This window comes from Pseudorca crassidens, chromosome 3, assembly GCF_039906515.1.
Source record: "Pseudorca crassidens isolate mPseCra1 chromosome 3, mPseCra1.hap1, whole genome shotgun sequence".
Taxonomy (NCBI): domain Eukaryota; kingdom Metazoa; phylum Chordata; class Mammalia; order Artiodactyla; family Delphinidae; genus Pseudorca; species Pseudorca crassidens.
Window position 1 is genome coordinate 125,221,311 of NC_090298.1, and position 20,321 is coordinate 125,241,631.

Below are 20,321 nucleotides of genomic sequence, written 5' to 3' on the forward strand. Positions count from 1 at the left end.
CCTGGTGGCGCAGTGGTTGAGAATCCGCCTGCCAATGCAGGGGACATGGGTTTGTGCCCCGGTCCGGGAAGATCCCACGTGCCGCGGAGCGGCTGGGCCCATGAGCCATGGCCGCTGAGCCTGCGCGTCCGGAGCCTGTGCTCCGCAACGGGAGAGGCCACAACAGTGAGAGGCCCGCGTACCGCAAGAAAAAAAAAAAAAAAAAAAAGATAGAGAAAGAAGGCTAATGTGTGGGAAGGGGGTAGAAGGAGGGCCAGGGGGCTGGAAGAAATGATTATAAATAATAGAGTTCTGTATATTCACTCTATTGTATAAACTAATTGTTAAAACTAATTTGCTCACTAGAGGTCTGTCATAGAATCAAAGAATATGAAAATTAGAAGTGCCTTGGAAAGTATTCAGTCCAGTGCCTATTTGGACAACACTTAATATCTCTTTCAGTTCTAAATATTCTTTAAGCTTTAGAATCCAGTTTTAAAACAAAAATAACTTAGAAGCCTAAGAGTTAATAACAGCTAACACTTGGGAGGGGCTTATTATGAATCACACACTATTAACTCATTTAATCTACACAGTTGCCCTATGATACAGGTACTATTCTTATCCCCTTTTTTCAGAGGAAGAGACTGAGGCACAGAAAAATAAAGTTGGTAGTTAGGGAGCGGTAGAGCAGGACGTAAGTAGGATGTAAGAAGAGGTTCTCTCTTTCAAGCAGGGTTAACGGAGGGGCTGGGATGGAGTGCCATGGTCTGCCACTTACCCATTATCCCCATAGCTCAGATAAATGCAGTTGGAAAGTCAGTGATGAGAAAACTAGCCATTAATGTGAACTGTTCAAGGTCACACCTCTAATTAGTGGCAGAACTGGCACTAAAGCTGTGTCCTGACATCTATGGCTCTTGACACACTTACTGAACCCCCATCTCTCTGGCTTGACCTCCAGATTCTCCCCAGCACTCTAAGAGCTTCCATCCTCAAAAGAGCATGTAATTGAATTCTACATCTAAACTCATTTGAGATAAAAAGAATATGATCCCAAATTTCTGTAGAACACTTGAATTTTACAAAGCATTCCTGAATTTACTATTTCATTTACTCTTCATAATAATCCTATGATGTAGGTATTTTTATCCATATTTATAGATGAAGATTCAGAAAGTAATTCAGTGCCACGCTCAGAATTACACAGCTAGAAAGTGGTAAAGCTGACACTGAAGCTGAGGTCTTCTGCCTCTGTGTCCATTGCCTCATGGCTGATCTGCTAATGTCCTGAGTCCCAGATACTTAGAGTCTAGGAAGCTTGACAAATTACATTAGGGCTCTCCCAGCATGGAGACAGGCTTAGAAGGAGTGTGGCAGAGCTTCTAGAAATACGGCAGGCTGACGTGCTCCACACAGGGATACTGAGAGTCTTCAAAGTCACTCTGGCCAAATACAAACACTTTGTCTATTCGGATAAAAGGCCTGCCTGAGGTTTAAGAATGGGTTTTCCAGCTGCTGTTGCTGTGAAATTAGGAAGCTGATGTTGAAATCTGGGCTGTAAAAAAGGAAACCCACAAAAATTTGCTTCCACGGATAAGCAGGATCCCTTTCCCATGTGTCAGAGGCAAAGACTAAATCTAACTCAGAAAACAGCTTCTGAGAAATTTCATTCTCAATACACTGCCAATTTGGTTAAATGAATAAATCAAAGAATACATGCATGGATACATAGATACATTCATACATGCATTCATATGTACAAACAGGGTACAAACACTTCAGGAAGTAATACACCAGTACAGGGAGGAAAGCTGGGGGAAGAGGATGGAGATTTCAGCAAATGTTGGACCATCTTCAGAAACCTGACCCTAAACAAACACAGACTAAGAGTGACACCCAGTGGCCTGATCACAGAGACAGCACAACACACAGGGATGGTTCCCCGGACTTCCACACCCTGGCTGCTGCTGGCAGGTTGTTTGTGGGGTTTTCCTCCAATTGCTGTGTTTCGGGGGTATCTATAATCTAGAGAGTGATTTCTAGAGTGTGCAATGAGCCAGTTCTCCTCTTCTCTCCCTCTTCCACCCCTCCGTCTCCTGTCCACTTTCCCCTTCCCTACCGAATGTGTAATCTCTGGTGCATGGGGTCCCACAGGTGACCAGGTAGAGGCCAACAGGCAACTCTGTGCAAGTAAGGAGGTTTCCTGACCACTTGGATACAGGGGATGATATTCTGCAGGGTGAGTGTATCCTGTACAACTAAGCCAGCTAAAATGTGATGATCAGATTAATTTAGTAGTACTAGGTTATTGTCATTTGAGGCATGATATGAGGTACAGAAGTTCAATATAATTGATTAAATCTGACACCGGCCCCCAGTATCCTGTTAAAACTGCCTCTCAGAGATTACCACCCACAACAGTAACAGCAATAAGAGTTAATGCATATTGATCATACACAAACACACACACGCGCGCGCGCACACAGACACACAGACACACACACACACACACACACACACACACACACACACACACACACACACACACACACACACACACTGTGCCAGGCACCATTCTAAGTGTTTTACACGTATCAGCTCATTTCAACTCAAGACAATCTTATGGGCAAATACTAACACTGTATGCATTTTACAGATGAGAAAACTGAAGCTTAGAGAAACAAATTAACATATCCAAAGTCACCCAGCTGGTAAGCTAACGGAGACACACGATGTGCTCACATGGCCACAAATGCCTTCCAGGAAGTCTGGCTCTGGAATTCTTTATTACTGACCTATGCTGCCGCCCAATGACCAGTGACCTCCCCAGGGCCAGTGACTTCTCAATGGTCAATTTCAAAGGCCTTCCACAGTGTTAAGCATCCCCCACCTCCCACATGGCTGGTTCCTCCCCCTCAGCTGTCCTTCTTTCTTCCTCTGATACATTCTTCCTTCCTCTGCTCTATAAATGGTTCTTCCCCATGGAGTCTCTGTTCTTTTTATTTTTCCTCCCTTTCACTAGGACCTCAGCTGCAGGACTCTGTTTTTGAAAAAGAACCCTAGGGGCTTCCCTGGTGGCGCAGTGGTTGGGAGTCTGCCTGCTAATGCAGGGGACACAGGTTCGAGCCCTGGTCTGGGAAGATCCCGCGTGCCGCGGAGCGGCTGGGCCCGTGAGCCATGGCCGCTGAGCCTGCGTGTCCAGAGCCTGTGCTCCGCAACAAGAGAGGCTGCGATGGTGAGAGGCCCACGCACCACGATGAAGACTGGCCCCCGCTTGCCGCAACTAGAGAAAGCCCTCGCACAGAAATGAAGACCCAACACAGCCCAAAGTAAATAAATAAATAAATAAATTTAAAAAAGAAGAAAAAGAAAAAAAAAGAAAAAGAACCCTAGATTTAACATCAGCAATCTGCAATTCCAGACCCAAGCCATGGTTCAGCTGTTTCACTCTGGGGGTCCTCAACTACTCCTGCAGTAAATTAAGGGGGTAGTTTTAGCAGCAGGTCTCACTTGGGCTGCACACCAGCCCCACCTGGGGAGCTTTTACAACCATGGCTGCCCAGGCCCCACGCAGACCAATGAGAATGAACTGCTGGGGGCAGAACACAGGTATCCGTATTTGTAAGTTCCCAGAATCTCTAAAGTCTGTTGACTGGTCCTAGCAGTGCCCTCTCCTCTCCATTCCCCCTGCCCCTTCCCAAATGCCCCTAACCTCATTGGTCTTCTGCCTCCAGGCTCTCCCCTGACCATGCACACCTCAGCCAAAGCCAGGGCTGGCTTCCTAGACAGAAGTCCCAGTCACATCATGTCACCCTTGCTCAGATACATTCAGTGGCTCCTCATGCCCTGACAGGCCCATGGCATAGGCGTTTCCCGTCTTTATCATGGCCCCGCTGAGTCTTTGCCACACTAGCACCCTCCTGGTGACCGGCCCCCAACAACATGAATCGTTCCTCAACATCCCCCTTACTTTCCTACCTGTGACCTCCTTTCCCCATTGACGTCTGTTGAAATGTCTTACACCGCGCAAAGCTGAACTCACAGGTTACCTTTTTGAGGAAAGTTCTCTTGACACCCTTTACCTCCTTCTAAACTCTCATTGCTCTCCACACCTCTCCAGGAGCATAGTGAGTGATGTTCCTCTTATAGAGGTACCTGGGTTCCCACATTTCTGTGTAGGGAAAACGACTTTCTCTCCCCTCTCCCTAAAAGGGCAGGGCTTAGAGGAAGCTTCTGCCCTTGGTCCACTCTCCTTAGTGGCTCTTTCCACAAGGGAAGGAGTTCCAGTCGGAGTGTTCAGAGCCTTAGGCATTGCTTGGGCTGTGTTTTCCCCATGTGGAGGGCTACAGTGTCTCAAGGTTAGCCACCAACTCTGCGTTCCCTCTTGTACTTCCTGGGCCCAGGCTTTCTACTGTTGCTATCCCCATGCAGGATGCCCAACCAGAGAGACTGGGCAGTACTCCAGCACTCCATGACAGGGTGGATGGAGCAGGCTGGCCACCTGCTGCTGACTGGTCATGTGGTGGCTCTGCTCCTCAGAACCAGCCCTTCTATACTTAAGGCAGGAAAGAGTAAAAGAGGCACTCTGCCATCCTGGCCAACACTGACTTCCCATACATTAAGCTTTCAGCAGACAGACCTATGTGGGAGGGACTCTCCATTCACTAAGCTGCAGTCTATAGGTCCCTGTGTGTGTACTCCCCTGATGGGGCCCCTTGTTTGGGTGGGAAAGGCTAAGAGCAGGCCCTGGGTTTGGGGGGTTGTGCTTCTCTCCTTGCACAGAGGAAGGCCTCAATGACCATCTGCTGAAATGAACTGAACTGACTCCTTCCCTGATCGCTCATATTTTCTTTCCCATCACTCCTCATGTTGCCTTGATTGTCAGAATGTGCTCCTCTGGGTTCATATTACCAGGAAACCCTGAAGCTCATCTTCAAACCTGCTCAGAATGGGACAGGACCAAAGGGTAAGGTGGCCCTGCTCCAGCACATCCCAGAGGGTCTGTGTGTCATACTCACATTGGGGAATAAGAATCAGGATCTATGTTCCTGGTGGGGACAAAGCCCACTTCTCCTGAGAGCGCTGACTTCCCAATGAACCACTGAAGCCCAGGAATGACAAAGCCGATGATCTCAATGCTTTCTCCCTGGTGGAAATTCAGTTCATCCTTTTCTTCCCTCTCATATTCTTTCCAGGCCTTACATTTTCCTCTACCTGAGGGAAAACAGCACACAGGTCAACCAAATAAGGCAGAACAGTGGAGCCTTCCACTAGCTTCCAGTGTAATAATGAAATGAAGAGTTCCCAGACTTTAGAACTTTAAGGACCAGTAAAATTTCTCCGCCCCCCTCAAAAAAATAAATTGGCAGGAATGATATAGGGTAACTGGCTTTTCATTTGGCCAAGCTAGGAAATTCAAAAAAGGAACTCCCATCCACTTTTACCACCGTTTTATAAAAGAAATTTTAACAAACGTAGTAAATATAATCTCAGAATACTAGGTATACCTTAAAACAGAATAAAGGTAGCTTATGTCAAACTGGAAAGCTCACTATATTGTCCTACTTTGTCTGATTTGCCATTATGTAAACACTTTGCCATGATTGGCACAGATCCACAGACCAGGGTGAGGACTACTGTAGGATCTCTCCATTTCCTTCCAGCTCCTTTGGTCACTATGACCTTCAGTTTCCCCAACTGTAAAATGGGGATAATGAGAATACCTGTCTCTTACAAATATCAGGAAGAGTTAAAGAGATAAATTGCACAATGCCTGGTACCTAGGCAACCCTCAATACATGTTAGCCTCATATGACTGGCGAATAGAAAACAGCTGGTTACCCAGAGGGTTCTGGAAGACTCCTCTTCTGACTATGGTCACTACCTAGCTTGATCAGCTGCCACGCTAGGATCTAGTAATGATATATTTATGAGAATTGTACTCTCCAGTTTACAAAGTACACTTATGTCCCTTTTCTCAGATCTTTCTAGGAGCCCCAAAGGGTAAGCAGAGCAACTCTCAGAATCTCCTTTTTATAGATTAGAAGGTGGAAGCACTGAGAGGGTACGTGATTTGTCCAAGGAGTTTGTGTGTGAACTAGAACTTAAGTCTCTCCACTGCTGTTAACCCTTCTTTCCACTAATCCAGCTCTAGTTGAGGTAGCAGTTTTTATATGCCCCAGTTTCCGTATTTGCTTTAGCTCCGCTGCTAAAGCTACTGGATTTTTTTTTCCTGACATTTTTGGTCAAGTTTCTGTTGACTCTGTCTTCAGAATCAGCAGTTCCCACTGCTTTGGTAGTATCTACCATGTGTTAAACACTTAGAATGTGAGAAAACTGTACTAAGTGATTTACAGCTGTCATTTAGTTTAGTTTCTCATGACAACATTTAAAGTTGGTTTTACAGTAACATTTTACTAATGAGGAAGTTGTGACATTGTGAGAGCACGTCATGAACTGGCCGAGGTCACACTGGTTTTAAGTTGTGGGGCTAAAATTGGAACCCAGAACAGGACTTCACAGCCCCATGTTCCTAACGATAAGGCCATACTGCCTCAGATAGCTAAAAGTCTTGTTTGTGGTTGATTATTAATTAGATCTAATGTCTGGGTCTCATAATTCCCTCTGTTTCTTTTTTTTTAAAGTGGTACTTGGGCTTAGAACTTTAAAACTTGCACTTTGTGCTAGGTGTGAGAAGGCAGCTCCAAGGATGAAGATGAAAGGAATGTATATTCTAGACACATAGAAAACATTAAATTTCCTTATCCAGTAGATACAAATATACTTATAGATATATGGGTATATATTTATGTGTGTATGTGTATATATATACATACATACATACACATGTGTATAGAGATTACATAAAATGTACGCATGTATTTATACATATATATATATGTGTATGTATTTCATCTATTCAACAAATATTTACTGAGCACCTGCTATGTGCCAAGCATTCTTAATCTTCCTTAATTCAAGATTAACTTCACAAAACTCTGAAGGAAATTAGAAAATGCTTTGACTAGAGATTGAAAGCAGGCAGCCTGCACGCCACATCTGGCCCACACAGGGCTTTTTCTTTTTTCCCACATATCTTTAAATCCCTATGGTCCCTACCATTCCCTAACATCTTCCCTCCAGGCCCTCCACGCATCTGTATGTTCTGCCTGTCCCTGGAGGTATTTATATCTACAGTACAGCCCTCATCTGAGACCTCTCATTTCACAGGCAAGGAAACCCATGGGAACAGATGGTATAATTGGGTTCCCCAAATTCAGTCAGCAGCAGAGGTGAGACAGGAATTCACATCCACTGACTCCAAATCTGCTGATAAAAGGAGGAGGCAGAGCAATATTATCTCCCTAATAATACTGCCTTCAACTCAGCCGTACCGATCTGATAGGAGCCTGTCCAATCCCTCTTCCTGGAAAGGCCACAGCTTCCTGGATAATTCTTTAGGAACCATCTGCCAATGGAAACATGGGGTTTGCAAACATGGATTTCAAAAAATTTGAACAGTGAGCAGAATAATCCATTAAAATGATGCTGATGATGATAAGTATTCTTGTAATTTTGGTTACTTTTATTATAATAGTGGCAAACATTTAATGAGAACTTACTTTTTATCAAGCACTGTGAAAAATAAAGAAGCTCAGCAGGCCTGGGATGTTTTCTGGCTCAGCAATTAGCTTGTCAGTTAAATATCTAACAAAGGATCCCATTCCATTCTCACTGCCAGATTCTCTGCCACACACAGAACCCACGGCCTGGAATCATGCTTACTGTCACTCTCTCTGTTTGAGTTTACAACATCTTCCAGCAAGGATTCTGGAACTTTAGTGTGAAAAACATCCCCTGATGTTTAAGGGGAGCTTATATAAAATGCAGATTTTTGGATCCAACCTCAAGAGAGTCTGAGGAGGGCCAGAGGGTATAAACTTGCAGTAGAATCCCCAGGCAACTCTGGTACAAATGGTCCCCAGTCCCCACAGTGAGAAACACTGCATTGGAGACCAGGCAGTGTATTTCTTCTTTGGTACAATGTCCATCTGAAACTTTGAGTTGTCTCCATTTCATCTAATTGTGCAAATCTTGACTTAAAAAAATAACAAAAGATAAAAAGCCCCCCAGGTTTGTTCCCTCCCTGGCACCATGGATGTCCACATCTGCAAACGTGCCTACTCTGTTCTGCAGACCTCAGTGCACTCTGAGACCCTCTCCCAAGAGGTGAGTGGCTACTCACTGGTGGAAAGGGAGAGGCAGGGGTTCCAAGGCTGACACTGGCACCAAGCCCCGCTGACCCGTCACCAAGGACACGCCTTCCCACTCGAACTCGCCTTCAGCTGTCTTCACCGAGATTAACTCATTCTTGCAAAGTGTCAAATACTCCCCTTCCTTCTCAGCTGGCTGAGCCATGGAGCACGTGGCTCTGCAGAAGAAGTGACCTGCAGAGAATGAGAAAAGCTCTTTCCAAGGAGTAGCAGGAAGTGAAAATGGAGTATCCCACTATGTATATTTCCATCAGAGCCCAGATACTTTTCTTTCTGAAAGTAAAGTACACAGTCCAGGGGGAGGTACTACAAGAGGCCTTTGTGACCCCAGGAAAACTGGTACCAGGGAAAAAAGCCACTGAGAGGGAATTCACTTAAAATAGACACCAAAAACTCCAAATAATTCTCAAGAATGAGGTTTAATTGGGACTTCACCTTGAGAAAAAAATGAAACAAGAGTTCATGAAAATATATTTAACAGAACTTCAGTTATAATTGCAACCTCATGTTAATCTTAGGACCAAATAAGAATAAATTAAGTTGATTTGGGTGAATATAATTTCTCCAACTAAATTTCACAGTCATACAGTATAAAAGTTTTTCCTTCATATGTGATTCATGCAAAACAATCAGAAAGGGAATCATTATGCAAAATATTCTATGCAAATATGGCTCTTTCACTGTGTCTATGATGTCATCAGTCATTAACCGGTTGGCTGCAGCCTTGATTGGATCCTTCCTTGTAAACAGACTGGTGGGTGCTCCAAACAGTTTCCCAATATCACTTTCCTCGATTTCATGAAATCATGAAGGTTTTGCAAGATCTGCAATTTTATTTTACAATCAAATTATATCACGTTTGGAATAGTGGTTCTCAATCTTGGATGCATATTAGAATAACCTGGGCAACTTTCAAAAAATACCAAAGCCTGATCCCCATCACTAGAGATTAACTGGCCCCAGCTGAGCCCTGATAGGGGCATCTTCTTAAAATTCCTGGGTGGTTCTAACATCAGACAATCAGTGAGACTGGCCTACACAGCTGTTCATGTGATATTGATGTTAAACTGAGAGAGATGGTTGAAGTAATATCGTAACAGGTGGGTTCATTTGTGAACATTTTCATGTTTGAATGGTTTTTGCCTCCCTTTGTATCCTAATTATTTCAAGGACTCTGATAACATATATCCAGATAAGACCCCCATCCCCACCCCTACACCATGCTCACCTTCCTGGATCAGAAGTCCCAGGTATATTGTTTCCAGGTGTTTATCATCTACTGACACGTGGATCTCTGTATCCTCCACCAGTCGGCAGTTAAGCCAGTACTTGTGATCAAAGAGGAGATGCTCCAGACACATGGATACGTAGCCTAAGAAGTCAAACCAACAAGATTCCTCAAGGGCATGATTTCTGCCATTAGCTGATCATTAGGGTGAGCAATTTCCCTCCTGAATTTCTCCCCCAGACCTCCATCCCTAATCTGACTCCACTTAACTGGAATTAGAAGAGCATAAGAGGGGTAGCTAGAAAATTTCTAAAATGAATTGATTCTTCTCAGCATCTGTTGGGAAGTACAAATCATTTTTAAATGATATTTATTTTCAACATATTATGGGTTTCCATAAATGCATAATAAGATTATCAGACTGAGTTACTTTTTTATAGTACATCCAGGGAGGAATCTCCAAGATTACAATGTTGACACTGGGAGTTCCCGGTTCCCCCTTAAAATTCTCCCAACCAAATTCGAATTCTTGTACCCCTGATGATGCAGTGGCTGGGGAGGTTCTCCATGGCCCACAAATGAGTCAGGATTTACTTCAGCATCCCTCTGACCCTGCCCCTCACCCCATGCCCAGTAAGATCTCACTTGTTAAAACCAGACTAAAAACTGTGCAAACTGTAAAACTGTAACAATTATGGATAGTATTTTACACATTTCTATAAATTTAAATTATTTTTATGAAAATTTTGCTTCTTTCTAGACATCCTCACTTTCTTAAGATGCAGAACCTGTCTCTTTCCACTCTCTGTTGTGCTGATTTAGGCCCTGTGTATCTTCTATAATGGTGCTTCACATACTTTCATGTGCACACAAATCACCTAGGGACCTTATTAAAATACAAATGCTGGTTCAGTAGGTCTGGGTTGCGGCCTAGGATTCCATGTGTCTAACAAGTCCCAAGTGATGCTGCGGCTGCTGGTCCATGGAGCACACTTTGAATAACAAGGATCTCTGATGGTCACAGAAGGAGATGTGTTGAATGGAGAGCAGAAAAATCACCATGACTACAAGAGGAGAACTTATACATTCTAGCCAAGAGCCATCTTGACCCTCCACCCCTACACAAAATCGCTTCCTGTGTAAGTCTGCATGGAGCCCAGCATTTTGTAAGAGAAGTAAAACACGCATCAATTCAAATGGCTTCCTCTTGCCTTGCTTGGTTTTGCTTTGCAATTGTAACTTTCCTATCATGAGTTATTCTCCATGGAGAGGGCAGGTAAACTATTTCCCACCACATCGGTACTGGTGCTGTGCCCCAGTATCCTTCTTTACCTTCTAGAAAACCCTGCAACCTGAGGCCCCTTTAGTAGATAAGTCCCCCATATCTTTCTTTGACTTTTCCAAAAACATGGAACATGGATCTGGAACTTTTGAACAGCTACTTAGATCCTACTAGAGACTGTTTTCTCTTTTTTTTTTCTTTTTTAACCATTAATTTCTAATCTAGCTCTACTTTGAATCTAGTAGATGATCAAAAACTGTTTGCCAGTTTTAAGTGATTATCTAATACTCTCTTCCTGAAACAAAGAAGGGCTGCATGTGACATTTTAGAGCAATATTTGCTTTAGAGTTAGTTCCAGGCAGTTTGTGGTATTTCAAAGGTTAACCATCCATGTTAGACTCTACCGCTTTAAATTATCAGAGCCAGACCAATTCCTTAATGTCAAGTTCTGCAAATTGGCTAAACTGAGAAGCAGGTGCTCCTTTACCTGCCTGCTCCATGTCATACCTAAGTTCAGGTAGGTGGAGAACTTCCAGATTTCCTCCATGGTCTTGAAGGTAATGAGGAACTGGGCCTTCTGGGACTGTATACACACCAACCTAGCTGAGAGGTCCTGAGTAAAAAAGAACAGTGAGTCAGCCCGGGATGACAAAAGCGTCCTGTGAACAAGCTCACGTATATACAACATGCTGTGTAATGAACTTCTTTTTTTGAGATATAATTGACATATAACATCATATTAATTTTTAGTGTGTAACATAATGATTTAACATATGTATATATTTTGACATGATGGCCACAATAAGTTTAGTTAACATCCACCACATCACATAATTACAGATTCTTTTTTTCTTGTGATGAGAACTTTTAAGATCTATTCTCTTAGCAACTTTCAAATATACAACATAGTATTGTTAACTACAGTCACCATGCTGTACGTTACATCCCCAGGACTTTTTTACCTTATAACCAGAAGTTTGTACCTTTTGACCACTTTCACCAATTTTGGCATAGATTTTTTACATCACCAAAAAAAAAAAAAAGGAAATAACCTAAATGTTCATCAATAGGAGACTGGTTAAAATGAATCATGGTTCATCCATACAATGGAATATTATGATATTATGCATCCATAAAAAAGAATAAAGAAGCTCTTTGTGTATTGATATAGGCTCCAAATATTCATTGCTGAATGAAACAACAGCAGAAACAAAAAGGAACCAGAGTATAGAACTGTGTGCAGAGAATGTTATCTTTTGTGTTAAAAAAAAAAAAGAAGTATGTGTGAGAGGGTGGAGAATGAATCACAGAAGGCACCTTGGAAGCAAATTTGATTGTGAATCTATGTTTAATAATTATTTTTACGAAGCTAGCAAACAGAAAAACCAAACCACACAAAAATAAAAAGTATCCATAATCCCTCCTCCTAGAGATCATCAATGTTAACAACTTTGTGTATTCTTTGAATCTTTTTTCTGTACATGAGTTTCTACGTAACTATTTTTATATAAATAGAATCACATTAGTAAGCTGTTTTGTAATCGTTCATCCCTAAACAATGTTTTGTGAACCATCTCCCATGTCATTAAATAATCTACATTATTTTTAATGGTTACATATGCTGTTGTCACATTAACATAATTAATTCTTAATGTTTTCTTATGGCTAGACATTTGAGTTGTTTTAATTTTTTAACATCCTAAACAGTACTGTGATAAACATCTCATATCTAAATCTTTGTATGCACCCTTGATTTTTTTGACACAAGTGATTCCAAGAAGTGTTAATTGGGAATGCACATTTTCAATCCTAAAATGCAGGAGCCAAACTACCCTCCAGAAAGGTTGTGCCAGTTTACACACTCACAAGCAGAGAAAGAAGAGACCTGTAACACCCCCCCACCCCCTTTTTAAATACCTGAATGAAAAGGCCTGAATCACTGCCTAGACTTGGTTTTCCCCTAAAATCTTTTTTGCTTGTCCAAGCATCTGGACTTGACTATAACAAGTGATGATCAGAATGTCCCTCTCCCTCCAGGCCAGTCCTACCACCAGTGATCAACCCCTGGATCCCTGTCGTGAGGGAACCCTGGAGAAAGAAGAAGAGGATAGAAGGATCCAAGGAAAAGCCCCTACTTCAGCAAGTAGTTCTTGCTGGGGTTCTCCCATACCAGGCCCCAGGAGGCCCCGGATCCTTGGAGGATATAGATCCTGGTAGTCAGGGAAGAGGGTCCTAAGTAAAAACTGATTTACAAGGAATTTACTATATGCCAGGCTCTTCAGCAAGAGTTTGATGAGCAAAGCCTCATTTAACTTTTACAATAACCCTATGAAAGAGTGTAATTATAGGAGTTAACCCATTCTAAGATGCACTTTTATCACATTTCACCATTTCTGAAATAAAAGAAAAGGAAGTGTGGCATCATAAATAATGGGCAGCATTTATTTTCTTTCTTAAAATAGTGTGTTTATAATCAAATGGCACCTCACATTTAATAGAAAATGGCATTGTCCCTGTTTTATACTCAAGGATGCCAGGGTGCAGACAGGGTAAGTCAAGGGAGCTGTGACACCCAAACTGGATCTCAGCTCCAACTGACTCCAGGCCTCAGCTTTGGCCCACAAGCCTGCCCACTCAAGACTCAGCCCAGCAGGCCAGTTTGCACAACCAAACCCAGCTCTTGCCTGTGTCAAAAGCAACTCAAATTAAAAGAAACCCTATGGTGCCTGTTAGTAGCTAATGCCTCCAAGTTCCTGAATTCTGGAGATTTAAAAACAAAATGACTCTGCTATTTATAACATATCTACTATTTGTGGAGCACATCCTACCACCCAAGCACAACACCAAGCTCTCTACAGATACTATCTCATTTACTCCTCCCAACAAACCAAACACTATATTTTTTGTTACATGACAGAATAATAGAGTATGTTTCTCTTTTTAATTTGTATCAATTCATAAAGAAACTGTAAAATAACTAGAACATACTAATTTATTATGTAAAGCAATGTTCTCTTTCCCCCACCTCTAGTTGCAGCAAATTTTAAACATTCCTCACTTTAGTTCTCCTAGTAAGTACCTCCTAAAGTATAAATAATTTAGTCATACCCTTCTTCCTTGGTTTAGCACTTGAAGATATTATCTACCTACTATGAAAGATGAGAAATTGGCTTATTTTATTGCCTTTTCCTCCTCTCATTCTAATATTTATAGCTATTAATTTTTGATTAGCAATTTTGGTACTTAAAAAAAGTACACTTACCAGTGGTTACCAGTGGCTGAGGAAAGGGGATAGAGGGGAGTTACTGTTTAGTGGGTACAGTGTTTTAGTTTGGTATGATGAGAAATTCTGGAATGGACAGTGGTGATGGTTACACAATAATGTGAATGCATTTAATATCACTGACTTGTTCAGTAAAAATTATTAAAACTGAAAATGTTATGTATATTTTATCACAATTTTAAAAAGTCAAATTCACCACATTTTTTAAAAAGTATACTTTATGAGGTAGGTATTATAACGATTCCCATTCTACAGAGGTTAAGTAACTTGCTGAAGGTCAAAAAATTAATAGTGGCAGATTTTAAATGAAGTCTTCTCTGACTCTGATTCCAAGGCTTGACCCATTCCTGCTGAGCAGAGAATGTGTACATTTTCGTTCATTCAGTCAGTCAGATGTTTTCTTGAGGGCCGACTTTCTTCCTAGCACTGTCCTAGGTGTTGGAGAGGCTGTTGTGGACAGACACAAGGTGGACACAAGGTTGCACTGCTCTGCGAAGCTCACCTTAAACAATGCACGAACCTCCTGGTCCTCATTCTCCAGCGCCCAGAGCCGCCTCCTAGCTGCTTCTTGCAAGGGGCCATTTACACACCTCCTGGAGCGGCTCTTCACACTGAAGGAGAGCGTCAGATCTTAAAGAGAACAGAGTGAGAAAGATCAGGATGGAAATGCAGAAACAGGGAAGAAAGAATTAGATAACCCCCAATGTTTCCCACACCCAACCCCTAAATTGATGTTCTCATCAGAGATTACAAGTGATCTTAACAATTCTCTGAGCACATTCTTTAAAATTTCCTCCCCCAGAAGAAAATATGCTGAAGCACAGAATGTTCTGGAATCACAGGAGTTGCTGCAGTTGGGTTGGTTATTTCTGTTTGTACAGAGTATATTCCTGCTCTGCCTGGCACTGAGGGAACAGTGCCACACAGAACCAGCTAGAACATGTATTTCCTCCTGTGGATGATTTGTGAAAGTTTCCAAAGAATGCTAATTTATCCATATTTATGGAAGTATATTTATATGTCAAATTTATCATATGTAATAGATATTAATACTACATGCATTATACATATACACATGCATTTCCTCTAACCTGCTTCTTCCTGATTATGCATTTGTTGTTCGTCAGGGTAAGTGGCTAATATATTAAAGTCTATCTTTAATATCTTCAAAATGCACATTCATTCAATACTGTGAACAGAGGCTGTTTTAGGTGCTGAGATACAGCAGGAAACAAAACAGACAAGGTCCGGTTCTCATGGAGCTTGTATTCTTGGCAAGTAACCAATTCCATGAACACAGTAATTTCAGATGGAGAAAAGTGCTATGAATAAAAAAAAATGTTAATAGGGTAAAGAGACAGAGTGATGAAGCTGTTGGAGAGTGGATAGTGTTGCTGGGAAAGGCCACACTGAGGAGGTTCATCTTATAACTGCACTTTGCCATGTGTCTTCTTCAGACAATACGTACCAATCGCATTAATAATTATCAAACACAATGAACCTTCAAGGCAGCAACTAGATAGGCACAGAGGTCTGTCTTCTAGCCCTAACCTGCCAGGGCTTTTGCAAATTCCTGAGCACATTACAAACGGCCCCTGTCATGCTGGCCTGAGAACACAGGCAGCCTGCATTTCTGTCTTCCTGTCTCTAACCAAGAAGTCGTGGAAATGCTGTGGCTGCAGGCCAGCTCTGATACGACATGCCCAGCTGACCTGACATCGGTGAGAGCTTTGGGTGGATGTTTGTTCCATTCCGTTCCTCCCTGGCTTGTGTTCTAATCTCACACAAGCCCTCCATCTGCCGCAGTCCAGGTCCAACGACTGTCTGGTAGCCTCACTGACCACTGATCTCTAGGAGGAGGTAAAGCCCAGGGAGGAGGAGTCACACAGACGTGGACTCGGGGCTCGGCTCTGCCTTTGTTAACTGCACCACCCTCAGCAGTTAATTACCTCTCTATGCTTGACTTTTCTAATTAATAAGATGGCTTTTAGAGTACTATCCCACAGGGTTTTTAAGAGGCTTACTAAATGAGATTATGTGCATAAAGCATTTTGTTCAGTGCTGGGTGCATACTAAATGTTCAATACACACATGAGCATTAACTTTTGCCCCTTGCAACCCCCCACCCCAGTGCTCCAGCAGTTACTGCTCGCAGCCCCCAACTTGTTACAATGTAATTAACCTTGACACTAATTGATTCTGTGATTTCTGTTCACCAAACCTCCTGTCCTTTCAAAGCCTGATCTAAACTCCCCTCCAGAATCTTCCTGGGAAAAGCTCCTGATAAGTGACGGCCCCTTCAATGTGACCCTCCTTGCCATGTACTTGAATCCATGGTTATAGAACTTAAAAGACCTGGATTTAAATAAGCAAACTGCTTGTGGATCTCAACCAATGAGAGCTGATATTCAGAGCAGCATCGCTGTGCCACTGTGGGATCCTACAGTGCCCTCTGTGGATAGGGGAATAAATCAAGTTCACTCTAGTCTTAGTGTGAAGTGCATTTTGTCATTTTTTTAATACTTCTGAAAACTGGTGGTTTAGTCATGATAATGTATCTGACTGATTCTGTCTGGGACTCTTCCTCATAAAGAAGAGGGTGGCAGTTGGAGCTGAGTCTCCCCTTCTCACCCTATGACCTTCCTGGAAACAGCATCATGGCAGAAAATGCTGAAAGACAGACAAGTTCAGGTTCAGGTGGTTAAGTTTCACCTACATGTACCCTTTGTTCACTTGCCTTCATACACTGATAAGACAAAATGCTGACTCCACTGTGTTCATGAGACAACAGATGGTGGGTGATTCAGCTTTTTCAGGGATGGCCCAAGCTGACAGACAGATAAGCAGACTGATGCAACACCAAAAAACAGAGGGCAAGGTTTTTCTTATTGTCAACCAAGAAGTCTGACAGAATTTGAAATTGGGAAAAGAAAGAATATGGCATGACATTACACTGTTTACATAGTGTATATCCTTCAAAACATTCATAATGTAAATCTTTTTTCACAAATCTCGATTTTGTATGCTGGATAAAAGTACATGTTTGGGAGGCAACGGAACACCCTGGTTACAAACAAGGACCAGCGATTGAATGCCTTTCCCATAACGTATTAACTGTGCAGCACTAGGGAAGTCACCTCCCTCTCTGAGTCCCTGTTTGCCACCTTTGAAATGCAGAGTGTGGTGCCACCTTCTAGAGGTGAGCATGTGAGGCTGAGAAGTAGAGGCAGGGATGACTTAGCACGTGCTTGGCATGTGATTTGCCCTCAAACGTGGTCCCTGTTACTGGATAACAGAAACTGTATCTTCTACAGGTTTATCCTCAGAGTTTCCAGTACAAGGTTCAGCCCTCTCTCTCTGAGGATGGTTCTCTCTTTGCCAGCTTCACTGAAGTCTCTTAAGGGGAACACTGTGAAAGATATGTCCTGAGAAAAAGATTTTTTCCACTTTAATTTCAAAATCTTTTTCTCCTTCTTAAAGATTCAGACAGACATCCTTCTGCTCAGCCAATCTCACCCCACATACTCAACCCTTTATTCACTTATTTATTTAACCAATTCTGTATAACCAACTCTGTTTGTATTCTGCATACTACCAAAACTCTGTTTGGTAGTATGCAGAATACAAACATGACCCCCATGGACCTATTCAATTATTCATGTATTTATTTACCAAACATTTCCTGAGCACCAATTATGTACAAAAAACTCTGTTAGGTACTATGTAGAATACTTAATTATTCAAAAAATTACCCCTGCCCTTCAGCACCTTAAAATCTATTTGATGATATACTTTATTTAATATAGCAAATATGTATGGAGCTCCTAATATGTGCCAGATTGTGAAGAACTCTGAGTGTTAGCTTGAGATGGCTTAGCTTAATCTTACAGGCAATGGAGAGCACTGGAAGATTTGTGAGCAAGTGAATATCATAGTCAAGGTCATGCTTACAAAGATGTATTTGATGGTGGTGCCTAGAAAGGATCAGAGGGAGGGAGTTTGCAGATGGGACTGATAAGGGGATTACTGTAATATTCTACATGGAAAATATTTTTTAACTAGGTTTTGTCTTTGGGGTTTAGATACCTGGAGTCATATTCTGTGGCAGGAAACATTTTTCCTTGTTTTCAGATGAGGATATAATCTCAGTGGATATGGTTGGATCCTTGGAAGAAGTTTCTTTACCTGGAGGAGATCAAATGAAAGATCATTTGCGAGAGTATAAGAAAGCTATAAGCAAGGATTGCAAGTTTTTATCAAGTGATCATTTTTTTCTCCAGGGCTGGTGGCCTAGAAGAACTCTAATTGTTACCACCATCGCCTAATAATTATTTAGTATTCAACTAAAGCATACTATCTCAATCCTATAGCAGCCTGGGTGTCCCCACTTTATTAAAAAAAAAAATTTCCCACCTACAGGTCAGACTGAGTCCCATGGTCTAGTATACTGAATGTGTTCAATATATGCTGAGCCTACAAGGTCATTATAGATCTGACTACAGCAAGGTGGATAACGCAAGTGCTGGAGCAGAGCAAGTGAGAATAGCATCATAAGGGAGGTGGCTGGGGCATGGCTGTAATGGCCCTGAAATGTATGATTGTCCCCAGACTGCCCTTCTGTCTGCCCACTATACAGAGTCCTGTATGGGACTTTTTTCCTCCCCAGCTCTCTAAAGTGTTCCTGTCTTTGCAGCTGTAAAATTGGAGTGAAAAGGAGAGGAAAGAAAATCATAGCATAGACTAAGGTTAAGAAGGAGGCTATTTTGATGGCATGGGGTTGAAAAGAGAAGAAGAGTACAACTATAAAGCACAAGGCAGCAGGTAAAAATAAATAAAAGGGAAATTCAGGGCTTCCCTGGTGGCGCAGTGGTTGAGAGTCCGCCTGCCGATGCAGAGGACACGGGTTCATGCCCTGGTCTGGGAAGATCCCACATGCCGCGGAGCGGCTGGGCCCGTGAGCCATGGCCGCTGAGCCTGCGTGTCCGGAGCCTGTGCTCCGCAACGGGAGAGGCCACAACAGTGAGAGGCCCGCGTACCACAAAAAAAAAAAAAAAAAAAAGGGGAAATTCACAAGTATTGATATGGGATGTGGGCCTCCTTCATGGTATCCTCAAAATACAAGAGAACTCAAGTCCTTAACACATTACTGTTGGTTACTCTGTTCTTTTGAACATGACACTGCTCAAGGACTCCACCATGGGGTCAGAAGATTATAAGCATTACCTGATACTGGAAATAGGGATTAGGAATCTTGGCTCAACCATCATTTGTCAGTCATTCATCTAATCCATCCAGCTTCTTCAACTGTAAAATGCTGGTGGATCAAACTCAAGCAGACCTACCACGTTTGCATTCTGGACCTGTGTTTCTGTTGATGCAGCCCAAGAGTGATAAGAGATGAAGTAATCACGCTCCATCCAATCACTGCTGGTTAATGCTGAACCCAAATCCTCAAATTGCTGCCAGAAGTCTTTGCCTTCTTCTGTGCCTATACAGTGGGACTTTGAGACCCGAGCTGAGGATCTTCCATGTCTTCATAGCAGGAACAGTTAGCACTTTTTTGGGTAATGAACAGGGAATGAAATGGATTTTGGCTTGAATGGGCTGAAGGACAGGCCCATTCGGTCACAGCTCTTCATCTAGCAAATCTTGTTAGGGGTCAGTGCTGAAAGTTAGGCAGCTTAGCTAGAAAGCTGGCAGTAATGAGCCATAGTCTAACAGGATCATTTTGTCGTTCTGCCTCCAGGAACCAGAAGTAACTATAGCAAAAAGGCTCTGGCTTGGGAATTATGAGATATGAGTTTGCACAAATCAGATTCTCTGATACATTAGGTAAGTAACATGGGTCAAGATATTTCATCCATTCATTTTCTGAGATTTCACATTTCCCAGTCATAAGTGAGGGCTTGATCTAAATTAGCGCTTCTCAACCCTGGCTGCCTATTCAAATCCCCCAGGTTGCTTCTTAAAAATATCAGTGCCTAGGCCTCATCTCCAGAAATGCTGATTTACATCGTTCATAGTGCTGCCCAGTCATAGGTATTTTTCTTTTTTTCTCCCCCCTCCCCTGAAAAGCGGCACGTGGCCTCACGGCGGGGCCAGCCCACCACTCACCGGAAGGAGAGGGGTTCTGCCCACACACGCTGCAGGGGCTACTGTGAGCTTTGGAGGGGCGGCGGCAAGGAGGTACGGCGCCCCAACGCTCCCCCTCAGATCGCTAGAGAAGGCTTTCCCACCCAGGGCGCGTCGTCCCCCAGTCCCCCACCCATCGTC

General features: G+C 42.7%; 1 protein-coding gene across 4 annotated transcripts in view; it reads right to left on the bottom strand.

Annotated features, from left to right (window-relative positions):
* The window catches only part of SH3TC2 (SH3 domain and tetratricopeptide repeats 2), a 64,452-nt gene that overhangs the window by 28,830 nt on the left and 15,301 nt on the right, over positions 1-20,321 (bottom strand). For 3 of the 4 annotated variants that reach the window (XM_067732193.1, XM_067732192.1, XM_067732196.1), the window contains exons 2-8: positions 18,135-18,233; positions 14,551-14,678; positions 11,273-11,378; positions 9,484-9,627; positions 8,228-8,429; positions 7,377-7,450; positions 5,001-5,196 (exon numbers count right to left, since the gene is read on the bottom strand). In XM_067732193.1, the coding sequence (XP_067588294.1) occupies positions 5,001-5,196; positions 7,377-7,450; positions 8,228-8,429; positions 9,484-9,627; positions 11,273-11,378; positions 14,551-14,678; positions 18,135-18,233 (949 nt within the window). Of the gene's footprint in view, positions 1-5,000; positions 5,197-7,376; positions 7,451-8,227; positions 8,430-9,483; positions 9,628-11,272; positions 11,379-14,550; positions 14,679-18,134; positions 18,234-20,321 lie in introns of those variants that run through there. The other variant, XM_067732194.1, reaches the window with a different exon arrangement.